Raw genomic sequence first — 10,420 nt, 5'->3', positions numbered from 1 at the left:
TGTACAACCGCGAGGTATGACGCTCAACGAATGATAGTGGAGAAAATGAACAATTCTATGTATAACGAACCTGACTGGACCAAAGCGCCAGCGCAGGCTCTGCAAATACAGCTCATAGAGGCGGGTGTGGTTCTACAGGCGACGCCATGGCCAAAGGGGGCCCACTTCCTGCGGCTGGGCTCCCATACAGAGTGTGACATCGTTGACGTCGAGGCGGAGGAGCTGCACCTTGTGCTGCAGTATGGAGAGTGCGACTCTCTTCACGTGTTCGACTTCAGCGGCACTACAATTGTCAATGCTCGGCAGGTGGCGAAAGAGAAGCATATTGAGATCGTGACGGGAGACCAGATCGCACTCAGCAACCAGCATCTGGGTCGACGATACGTGGTGGAACGTGAGTACTCCATTCCCTTGCCGGAGTCTTCTTCGGACGAGGAGCAGGACTATGACCCGTTATTCGATGAGGCGCCTACACGCTTGAATAGCAAAAGAGCGCGAGAACAGATGGCGGATAGGTTAAAGAAGCTGCCTCGTCTCGAGCAGGCGGCGTCTGAGATCGATGACTTCTTCGACTGGAATGCGTCCCGACTGGATACTACCAAAGTCAAAGCTCATTTCGCCAATCTCAGCGAGGACCAATCTGCGGCGCTCGACGATGTGGGCGATCTGTATGTGACACTGGATGAGGTGTATCGTCGCAGTGCTGATCTCCGGCAGAAGCTGGACGGAAGCTCCGCCAGCCAGAGAAGGCGGCTGGCGCCGCAGGTGGAGAAGGTGGCCCTCTCGTGCGAAGAGGTTCGAGACCAAGTGATCTGTGCAACCGAACGTATTGGCGACTTGTTCGGGTGGACGTTGAGCTCCCGGCATCTACGCCACCTGAATCAGGCTAACGAAGACGCGGAGGGGTTCTGGGAACGATTGAAGCGTGATGCGGTGGTCTACGATAAGTCGTTAGTGGACGAGGACCAGGACGAGTACTTGGATAGGAGCTTGGAGGCGCAAGTTACTGTGGACGTTCCCGATCCTACGGTCAGATTGGCTGAGAAAATTTCGGAGCTCGAGTCGAAGCTACAGAGTGCTGAGGCGGAGGGAGATGTCAGCGCAGCAGATAGAACGCGTAAAAGCATGCAACGCTACACTCGACCCAGTGACCATACGCGACTGAGTGCTGCCGCCGCCGCCATCTCTGCCATCGCGGGGCGTCAGCACTGTGAGAACGTGTAGCCCTTTGTCAGTCGATATGATTCTCAATGTAGGACACCGCAGTGGATCTGCGCCGCTTCTCGTCGACTACTTCGCGGGAGGACATGAAACCTGACTCCAGCAACTGGGAGAACTTCGCGTTGGCCCGCCGCTCGCGGCGCCGGCGGGCTTGCCGCAGCATACGCCGCTTCTCTTTCCGGTTCTGAGCCACTGAATCGGCCCTTCGGACGCGAGGGGAGCCGTGAGGAGAGCCCTCCGGGGGCGAGCTGGAAGGAGATGAGGACGGCGGAGGGCGCTCCTTGGTAAGGACTACAGGTTCGAGTTCTCCTCGTTCCTGTCGTTGTTTGTGGCGTGATTGGGCCAACATCAGGAGCTCATTCGATGTCTGACTGTGCTTATGAATTTTGAGCACCTCTCCCCGATTGCGGATTTTGTCCTGCGCGATTAGAGCCATAATCTCCATGTCCTGCAGATGCTTTTCCAGTTCTGCGTGAGCGGTAAATAGAAACCTCACTTCCATACAACGTGTAGATCTTGTCGATGAGAGTTGTCCGGGCTAATGCCAGGTGCTCGGCTGACTTGCATTGCTTAAGCTCCGAGGGGATGTTAATCATCTGACTCTCCCGATATAGCTTCTCCCAATGACTGATGTTGCCTTTTACTGTGGTGGTCAGGATTTCTAATTCGCGGTTCTCTTTGGCGACTTCGGCGTAGATGGGGATCCCAATGAATTCGAGGAAAGTCGCTTGGCTCTTTGCGAATCGCCTATGGGTGCTTTTGTCGCACATAGGTGATACTTGAATGCCCATGAGCATCTCGGCCTCCCCTTGCTGGTAGAATTCCTCCACCACTCGCAGACTCCAATCCATGTGCTGCGCCCAGGGCATGCATACATGGGAGATGTCGGCACACTTGATCAGAATTCCAGACAAGAGTTCGGCGTCTTCCTGTTTCTTCACGCTGAAGTCGGCGGCATGTCGACGAACTCGGAAGTTTGAGACGATTTCGAAGTGGAAAGCCATATCCGTACTCATGATCATCTTGATCATCAGCTTCTTCATGCCCACCAGTGTGGACTTCTCGATGCTCTCGAAGACTGCACAGCGCGGGTCTTCCAATAGAGTAAACAAAATGCAGGAGTGCATGTTCTCAAGAGGAGAATTATCGTTGTACAGAATAGCGATTGGATCATTTGTTAGAACAATGAAGTTGTTGGTCTTTCCTGGATGACATACGTCATGTGCCAACGCAGCGATAATGAATCCCGCCCGTTCCAGGCGTGTGAACCCAGTGGTCGCCAGCGGAACGTTTCTGACCAAGTACTCCAGGCAGTGTGCGACGACTGCTCCGTGTGTTTGGTTGTGGTAGGGGTTACTGAAGTAGGAGGCCCCCAGGTGCCGGCAGAATCGTGCAACGACCTCTGTGGGAGCGTCAAGGTCCGCGAGATAGGGTTCCAGGAGCGCAAGCGCGGTCTCGTACAGGGAGTCTTTTCGGCCTTCGAAAGGCGTGATGAAGTCCAGGTCCCACCTATGACCAACCTCCTCCAAACCTAACGGCATGTTCCGGACGAACCGCGGCGTGCGGTCTTCGCTAGCCTTCTTCAGCACTGTTGTTTTCGCTTGCAAACCAAGCTGGCTCTCGTCGTACGCCGTCATGAATGTCTCCACAGTCTTGGTGTCGTTATCAGAAAGGTTGTTGAACTTCACCGAGTGAAGAGTGCTGGTGTGGCTCAGGATCTCCAGACACTCCTCCAACGCAGAGTGTCCACGACATCCAGGAATAAGGGTCTCCAGTCCTACTTTCGCAGATCGTACTAAGTCAGTAAGATGTTCAATGCCGCTGCGGACCTGAGCTTGGCCAGTAGCTGCTCCGATCTCGAGCTTAGCCTTGAGGGATTCGATTCGGTGTTGATGGTCCCGGTGCGATATGAAATCCATCCTCTCTTTGATCTCGACCGTAAACCTCATGTAAACGATCAAGCAGAAAAGGAAGATGTCCAGTAAAGATTGTACGACGACGTTCTCCCACAGACTGACCACTTCTTCAAAGGCCTTAAACCTGACAATGGATCCTACCATTCGGCAGAAGAGGTAGCCCAGGTGGAGCCACAGAGACACGGATATCGGCTCGGAGGTGAACACGTCCATGCCGATCATCGCTCCGAAGGCCAACAAGTACTCCAGTTTGTCGTGCCAGGCGAAGAACATGAGGCTGTCGAACAGGAACCACAAGGAGCGAATCACACCGAGCACCTGGATGTATCCGTCTGTGGGCAAGTCGAAACTGACTGGCTCAAGCACGCCCTTGGCGAGCTTTTCTAGGTTGGGGTACCGTATATTCATGCTGTGTGCAGGTCCTGCCTCTCTCACACTATTGGCCAATCCGGCTCCATAGCGTCGGAGTCCAGATAGTACTCGGGAAGGCAGGAGGAGTCCATCAGGAATGCTGCGGGCCAAGGTGCGTCCTGCCCTTCGCAGCCTCTCTCAGGACAGGCAGCCCAAACGAGCTGCAGACGCATCTGGTCATCGTCGCAGATCATATCCGTGAGGCTCGTGATCAACCCGGCCACAGGGTCGGTACCAGCATGGACGTAACGTGTCAGAAGATGGTTGAACGTCACACCTCCGATGGTGTTTTCCTGGAGGACCGTCGCAGACGACCATATGTAAGAGAATGTGAATGAGCGAGAAGGAATCATGAAGTCTGTATTAGAAAGGATTCTAGTTGTGATATGAGGTTCATCCAGAGTCAACCAGAGGTACGGCGAGTAAATCCAGAGACCAAATATCTGGAAGGTCATGATCAGACCGAACCACCGATAGGCGGGGATTTTCCATCCCATCTTCAAGTCGAACCAGATAAGGAAGATTGCCCCGAGGTTGCACACAACCGAGAGTCCCATATGAACCCACAATGTGTTGATCCACAGGGGCTCGAAAATGTTCAGCGAGTCTTCGATGCTGTAGACGATCCCACAAGCCAAAACAGACACGCTCACGACCAGCGTGCAGTAGAACTGCACCTGGATCTTGAGGAAGCTACTCATGTATTCGCTGTTCAGTAACTGCCCTCCCCCTCACTTGAACTCGTCTTCTATATCGAAGTCCTGAAACTGAAGCAATGGCCACCACAGGAGGTAATCCTCGAAAAGGCGCGCACCCTGCGCCATCTGTGTGGCGTCGCGACAGCTGCCCCACTGTGGTGATATCAAGTTCCTGTTCTGTTGGCTCTTCAGCCATAACGGAGGTCTGACTGCGCATTATTTTGAATTAGATTATCATACGAGGAATCACTCGATAAGGACTTGACGTGGCAGGGCTCGTCACCAGCCACGGCTCCCCCTCTCGAATGAGGTCATCGGCCGCCAGCTCCTCAAGAGAGCGCTGCAATCGGGGTTCGTACGCAGCCCGCATTGCCTTGTTCTGCAAAAATACAACATGTCTCTGCGTGGTCTCCACAAGAACAACCCACCTCGTTACACACAGAGACCCGCGTAACCCGCAGTGCCGTTTCGAGCTTCTCTAAACTGACTCGCAGAGTATCGCTCCAGTCGAACTCAACAGTGACTGGCGTCGTGGCACAGACGACGCAGCTGTCCACCCTTTCGAAGTTGAAAGCGGAGGCGTATACACCGTTGTCACCCATGAACATGAGTGTGTTGTTCAACACATGGCCCAGGGCAGTAACCAGTTTCACAGTCTCAGTTACGCAAACTGCGGCGATTACGGCGTTGGTGGAGGCCACCGCCGGTACGATACGCTTAACTACGCCTAGCGTTAGATGTAGTGTCACGCCTGGAATGTTAAACTGCTTCGCTCGCTGCAGAGCTTTCTCGTAGATCCATTGGGCGTGGTCAACATCGTCGGGGTCAAAGTGATCCTTTCGGACGTCAGGCCACAGGACAACGAGAGCGTACTCAATACAATGCTCCGGGATACGAGGCGTCGAGGCAATCGTACAAAGGGGATAGGTGGTAGGAGCCGGAAAGAGGTCAAGAGAGCACTCGAAACACGACGTGACATAAGGAACTATAACACGAGCTTGTCCCCGGAACCCCTCGGTGCCGCCATCCACCAGGAACGTCATGCTCTCCAGGTCAGGCTCACCGACAGCGTTGAGTCGCGGCAGCGATAGCACTCGCTGGTTCAGCCAGCGGCGCGCTTCGAGGTTGTCCAGCCCGGCGATGATCACACGAAACTGGCGGAGGAAATCGACGTCAAACTCCTGGATGCGACAGACGTGCCCTGTTAGCCGCAGGTTCAAATGCGAAAACCTCCTAGTGAGGTACTCTACAGCTGCAGTGCATTTCGGTTGCCCGACGTTCGTCTCTGTGAACAGCAGCTGGCGATTCAGATTGCTCTGTTCAATAGAATCCATGTCTACTGCATGGATCTCTCTGAATCCCGCGAGAATCAAATTCTTCAGAACCTCGCACCCTAAACCTCCAACACCCACCACTAGAACAGCCGTTTCTCCCAGCTTGGCATAGGCGTCAGAAATCGGCTCAAAGGCCGAGTCGTCACAGATGGGAACATCAGATGCCAGCAACGAGTGGAGCGGGTGCGGATGCAGGCGTTATAGACCCCTGGGAGGCCTACCATGATTCTGCGTCGTTTAGCAGCGCAAGTAGGAATGGTGAAATGCCGTTTTGATTTTTACACATCTATGCATCTATACGGAGAGGTCCCTTCACCACCTCACCGCTGTACTTCTGAAGGTTCTCGCCATTGTAACTCACTCGAGGAGCAATTTCGACAGGCCCGGCAGACACATTCACGTGTGCTCCTGCGTCAGCTAGCCACTTGGCATGCAGGCCGCATAGGAGCTCGGCCGCCGTTTGCGGCGAATCTGCGCCGGAGGCGTTCTTCACCGGCGCGAACTCAGCCTCGCGCGGGACCTCAAGACCGACAACGTGCGCGGCTAGCTGGAAGCAGTCGAAGATGAACAGCTCGACCTTGAGGCCGTTGATCACATCGGGAGTGACGCGCTCCCCTGTGGTCAAATCCACATGAGTGATTTTTTTGTCAGCGCGATGCAGGTTGTGGTCTCGCTCCATCACGTCAGCCTTCAGCAACTTTTCGATGAAAGCTACGGTGAAGTAATGGTTGCAGATATTTCCCGCCGAGAACTCGAGTGGTCCTCCCTCGCGACAGACCCTTTGAGCCATCTCGGAACTCACCTCTGCGTAGTCCACCACGCAGGCCTTTTCAGTTCCATCGATTACCTTGGAGACCATGACACCGACCTTCTCGTTGGGGTCCGTTTTCTCGGTGCACTTGTTGCCAACCTCTACCCCCATGGAGTGGCAAAAGCCGTTGAAGACGGGGTCCGCCACCTTAGTAAGCACGTTGTCAGTGCCGAAGACGTGGACCGATTCGACTCCATGGTCCTTGAGCCACTGCAGGGTGCCGGTGCGAGCCATAGACTTGAAGATGCCACCATTGCCATTGGGGGACAGGCACATCCCGTGTTTCTGGTCCAGAAGCACCTTTCCTTGCATGTCGTAAGCAGGAATCATCATCTGCTTAAAGAACCGCACATACTGCGAATCCAGGCCGAAATAGCTGTTCTCCTCAAAGAAGCGAACAGTTTCGTCGTGGTTGTGAGTGGACGTCATCACTGCAAATGGAATCTGCACCGCACCAAGGTTGGGCGCCAAGTTCTTCTCGACAGCCATGTGACGGAGTCGGATTAAGCGTTGGGAGAACAGCTCGAACAGCGAACGTTTGCTCAAGGGTCCTACTTGGAAGCAGCCCTTGGGCCCATCGTAGCCCAAACGCGTGCCCTGTCCGCCAGCCATGACAACGGCGCCCAGCTTGCGCTGCGCAATCATGCGGAAGCCCGACTCCTCCCAAGAGTCCACCACAGACTCAGGCACATCCGCCAACCTGGTGATGGACACCGGCCCCTCCAGGTTCACATTAGACTGCCAGTCAAGTCGTGTTGGGGGTCCAACCGCCCCTCTGCTTTGAGGGGTGCGTGTTGTCACCTCCTTGAACAGGCTGTTTACCTCGTCAAAATTGACGGATCTGATTTCATTAGCCAGTTGTTCCAACTGCTCGGGCGTTAACTCTGAGGCGAAGGTTAGGATCTGTTCCTGACCTGCCTCTTTGAGGATACTGCGCAACTCGGACAACATCTGACAAACTCCTTATTTACTGTATACATGACACCTATACACACATACACCACACCCGCTGCTCCAGACCCGTGCCACCAGGCCCGAAAAGCTCTACCAGGCGTCTAGTCATATCTGGCGATTCCAGACCTAAAGGCAGAATATGCTGCTCCCCGAACTTCAAGTTTCCATCGAGGAAGAGCTCCGACTCCGCCACGCTGACCTTCTGGCCGATCGGGAGAGAGCTGTGGGTATAGTAGGGCGACTTCGGCCGGCTACGGTGGAAGGTGTTACGGCGGTCTACAAGCAGCAATGCGAGGACTTCCATGTGCACGAGATCGACTTGGATGGGAACGTGCTGCATCTCTCCGCAGTTACCGTGAAAAGCGAGGTGAAGCGCGAGATCCGGGAGCAGAAAGAAATCGACGTCGGTCGTGACATGCTGGATCTGGAAACAGAGTTCCTTATCTCGGCGGAAGTCCGAGAGAGCCTGCGACAAGCATTTTCCGACGCGGACATTGACTGCTTGCAGCGGTTTGTCGAGCTGCTGAGACATACACACAGGCACAACCAGCAACTGGTGGACCGCACCTACGAGGAGTGCCGGCCAGAGAGCGAGGCTCTTCTGAAGAAAGGTGTGATCAGTTACCTGGTCGAGATTGTTCCTGACAGGGCCCGCAAACTGGAGGCCGAGGTATCAGCTGATTTCAGCTCTTTCATCTCCTACTCCAAGCCCCCTTCCCTCTTCCTTGAGGGTGACTCTGGCGTAGTTCGCGCTTCATGCTCTCCAGATGCCAATGTGAGGAAACTTACTCGCACACGAATGCACGCATTGATCCGTGAGCATTTCCCCTTCCTTACTTCCGATGTCTTCGAAATCGCCGAAGCGCAAAAGCTTCAGGCTGAATCGGGCATGACTTCCGAAGTCGGTGCAAACGACTTCGTCTTCCCTGATCACGATGATACCGAAAGAGCCCTGTCTCGGTTTTTCTGGCCGGGATCCTCGCTTGAAGCCAGCGTAACCAAAACCTGGGTGGACCAGCTAGGCGACGCGGCTCTTCTTTTTCGTGTACAGCCGAAACCTATATGTGTATCGCAGGTCTTCCCGCACCTAGTACTCCGGAAACTACTAGATGGTGGATCATTGGTGGAGCCCTCCGAGGTCAAGGAGAAGCGGCTGAACTCTCACAAGGAGCGGTGGCCTAAAGACCGCCCCCCTTACCTGCAGTTCCGCCTGTGGAAGATGAACCGGGACACGGCTGAAGCCATCCAAGGAGTGGCTGACGCGTGCCACATTAACAAGAAACAATTCAGCTGGGCTGGCACCAAGGACCGACGAGGTATTACCGTACAGAACGTCCGGGCGTACAAGACAAGCGCGGAGCACCTCAAACGAGCCACAGTGGCGCCTTCCTGGGACAACAACGTGTTTGTCTCAGATTTCGAGTACGTTGAAGAGCCTCTCAGACTTGGCGCATTGCAGGGGAATCACTTCAAGGTCTGCCTACGCAATGTAGAGGGGTCGGGCCTGGCCGAGGCCGTAGAAAGTCTCCAGTCTAGGGGCTTCATCAACTTCTTCGGCCTCCAACGTTTCGGAACCCATCGTGTTGGAACTCACCATGTCGGGGCGTCTCTCCTGAGAGAGGACTGGCAGGCTGCGGTTCGCCTTATCATGGGGGATTTGTCCCTTCTTGGAGCGTCGACGGATGAAATCGCGACTCCTGTCGAAAGTCCCAGCCCCTCCGCGGGAGATGTTGAGCTTTGCATTTGTGAGGACACCGAAGGCAGTTGTCTCTCGGTAGAGCAACTGGAGGAGGCGTCTCGCAAGCGTCCCAGTGAACCGATGAACAGGCCTGCAAAGCGCCTGAAAGCCAGCGAGATCTATCTGCAGCAGAATGACAGCGTAGCCGCAGCGCAGGCGTGCCCCCGCTACTTCCATGTGGAACATGCGGTCCTGACCCACCTGGCCAAGGAACCCAAGGGCTTCCTTCCGGCCCTGCTCCAGATGCCGCGGAACAGCCTTGCGCTATACATACACGCCGCACAAGCCGTCGTCTGGAACATGGTCGCTAGCCAGCGCATGGCCCTGCACGGCACCGAGGTCCGCGCAGGCGACCTGACTCTGCCCAAGATGCAGGAGGAACAGTTCAAGCAGGTTCACGTGATCACGGCGGAGGAAGTGGGGGCGTTCACCATCGAGGATGTGGTTCTTCCTGTGGTGGGTACCATGGTGGAGTACCCGGCCTACCTCAATAGCACCTACGATGAAGCCTGCCAGCTACGACTAGGACTCAGTCTCGAGCAGTTCATGCGACTGTAAGCGCACGTGGTGTCCGATTACTCAGAGATATCAACAGATTCCAAGTTCCTGGCGTTGTCGGCGACTACCGCCGTTTGGTTGTCAAACCAATGGATTTCTCCTGGGAGTTCATCGAGGCTCAGAATGTTAACGGGGACGCTCCACTTCTCCTCAGCGACGTTGACATTCACTTCAAGAAGGCATTGAACTCCAAGGAGAACCAAGTTAAGGAAGACGAGCCACTCAAAGATGTTAATGAAGATGAGCCCGTCAAAGAAGACGGAACAGGAGATGAGCCTGAAGGCCCGAAATTCCCGACCCTGCCTGCAGCTCTCTTGCACTGCTCGCTGCCAAAGTCGTCGTACCTCACCGTGTGCTTGCGGGAGCTACTGAACAAGAACGCGTTACCGACGCCGGAAGTCTCTTCCGCGGCGAAAGCTGATGGCGCGCGAAGCGGACGAGCTGGACGAGGTCGAGGCCGCGGTGGAAGAGGAGGCCGCGGTGGAAGAGGAGGCCGCGGTGGAAGAGGAGGCCGAGGTGGCAGACGATGATGGTAGTGTGTGTCTGAAGTAACTCTGTCAAAAAAGCGGCCTATTATAATAGCACGATGGCCAGCAGTCTTGCCGTCTGCGACCTGAAGGGTAAGCTCATCATCTCGCGCGTCTACCGAGATATCGAAGACGTAAACATGGAGCCGTTCCTGCGGCGTGTGGTGCTCTGCAAGCCCGACCAGGTGGCCAATCCTTTGTTCTGCGAGGATAACGTCACGTACGGGTGGCTGCGGCACCAGGACGTCTTCT

The 10,420-nt window shown here is 55.1% G+C and overlaps 5 protein-coding genes across 10 annotated transcripts; 3 read left to right on the top strand and 2 right to left on the bottom strand.

Moving 5' to 3' along the window:
- Positions 1–57: 57 nt before the first annotated feature.
- KVP17_002826 (uncharacterized protein) lies at positions 58–1,224 on the top strand (the record flags this gene model as incomplete). The annotated part of the gene is made up of 1 exon (XM_068519484.1): positions 58–1,224. One exon carries the CDS (start codon positions 58–60, stop codon positions 1,222–1,224), a length of 1,167 nt encoding a protein of 388 aa, XP_068371527.1.
- Positions 1,225–1,231: 7 nt separating this feature from the next.
- Positions 1,232–5,580, bottom strand: KVP17_002824 (uncharacterized protein; the record flags this gene model as incomplete). 4 transcript variants are annotated; one of them, XM_068519481.1, is made up of 7 exons in its annotated part: positions 1,232–1,689; positions 1,718–3,546; positions 3,573–4,256; positions 4,284–4,372; positions 4,401–4,451; positions 4,497–4,646; positions 4,675–5,580. In XM_068519481.1, 7 exons carry the CDS (start codon positions 5,578–5,580, stop codon positions 1,232–1,234), a joined length of 4,167 nt encoding a protein of 1,388 aa, XP_068371525.1. The 4 variants fall into 4 exon arrangements, with proteins under 4 accessions (XP_068371525.1, XP_068371524.1, XP_068371523.1 ...); XM_068519480.1 differs by lacking the exons at positions 3,573–4,256; positions 4,284–4,372; positions 4,401–4,451; positions 4,497–4,646; positions 4,675–5,580 and having other exon boundaries at positions 1,718–3,545; XM_068519479.1 differs by lacking the exons at positions 1,232–1,689; positions 1,718–3,546; positions 4,284–4,372; ... (1 more) ...; positions 4,497–4,646; positions 4,675–5,580 and having other exon boundaries at positions 3,569–4,249.
- A 286-nt stretch (positions 5,581–5,866) lies between these two features.
- On the bottom strand, positions 5,867–7,342 carry KVP17_002825 (uncharacterized protein; the record flags this gene model as incomplete). Its single annotated transcript, XM_068519482.1, has 1 exon — positions 5,867–7,342. The coding sequence occupies one exon, from the start codon at positions 7,340–7,342 to the stop codon at positions 5,867–5,869; it is 1,476 nt and encodes a 491-aa protein (XP_068371526.1).
- Positions 7,343–7,484: 142 nt separating this feature from the next.
- On the top strand, positions 7,485–10,193 carry KVP17_002823 (uncharacterized protein; the record flags this gene model as incomplete). 3 transcript variants are annotated; one of them, XM_068519476.1, is made up of 3 exons in its annotated part: positions 7,485–9,637; positions 9,667–9,993; positions 10,019–10,193. In XM_068519476.1, 3 exons carry the CDS (start codon positions 7,485–7,487, stop codon positions 10,191–10,193), a joined length of 2,655 nt encoding a protein of 884 aa, XP_068371520.1. The 3 variants fall into 3 exon arrangements, with proteins under 3 accessions (XP_068371520.1, XP_068371521.1, XP_068371519.1); XM_068519477.1 differs by lacking the exons at positions 9,667–9,993; positions 10,019–10,193 and having other exon boundaries at positions 7,485–9,641; XM_068519475.1 differs by lacking the exon at positions 7,485–9,637 and having other exon boundaries at positions 9,731–10,171.
- Positions 10,194–10,227: 34 nt separating this feature from the next.
- On the top strand, positions 10,228–10,420 carry KVP17_005178 (uncharacterized protein; the record flags this gene model as incomplete). The annotated part of the gene is made up of 1 exon (XM_068514984.1): positions 10,228–10,420. A coding segment is annotated over one exon (193 nt), but the record flags the coding sequence as incomplete, so codon positions are not given.

Source organism: the organism of the source record quoted next (genome assembly GCF_019968985.1).
Source record: "MAG: Porospora cf. gigantea B chromosome Unknown PgB_NODE_826_length_10420_cov_136.899, whole genome shotgun sequence".
In the NCBI taxonomy this organism is placed as follows: Eukaryota; Apicomplexa; class Conoidasida; order Eugregarinorida; family Porosporidae; genus Porospora; species Porospora cf. gigantea B.
Note: the sequence above shows the minus strand (reverse complement) of the source record. Positions and strands in the feature narration are given on the sequence as shown.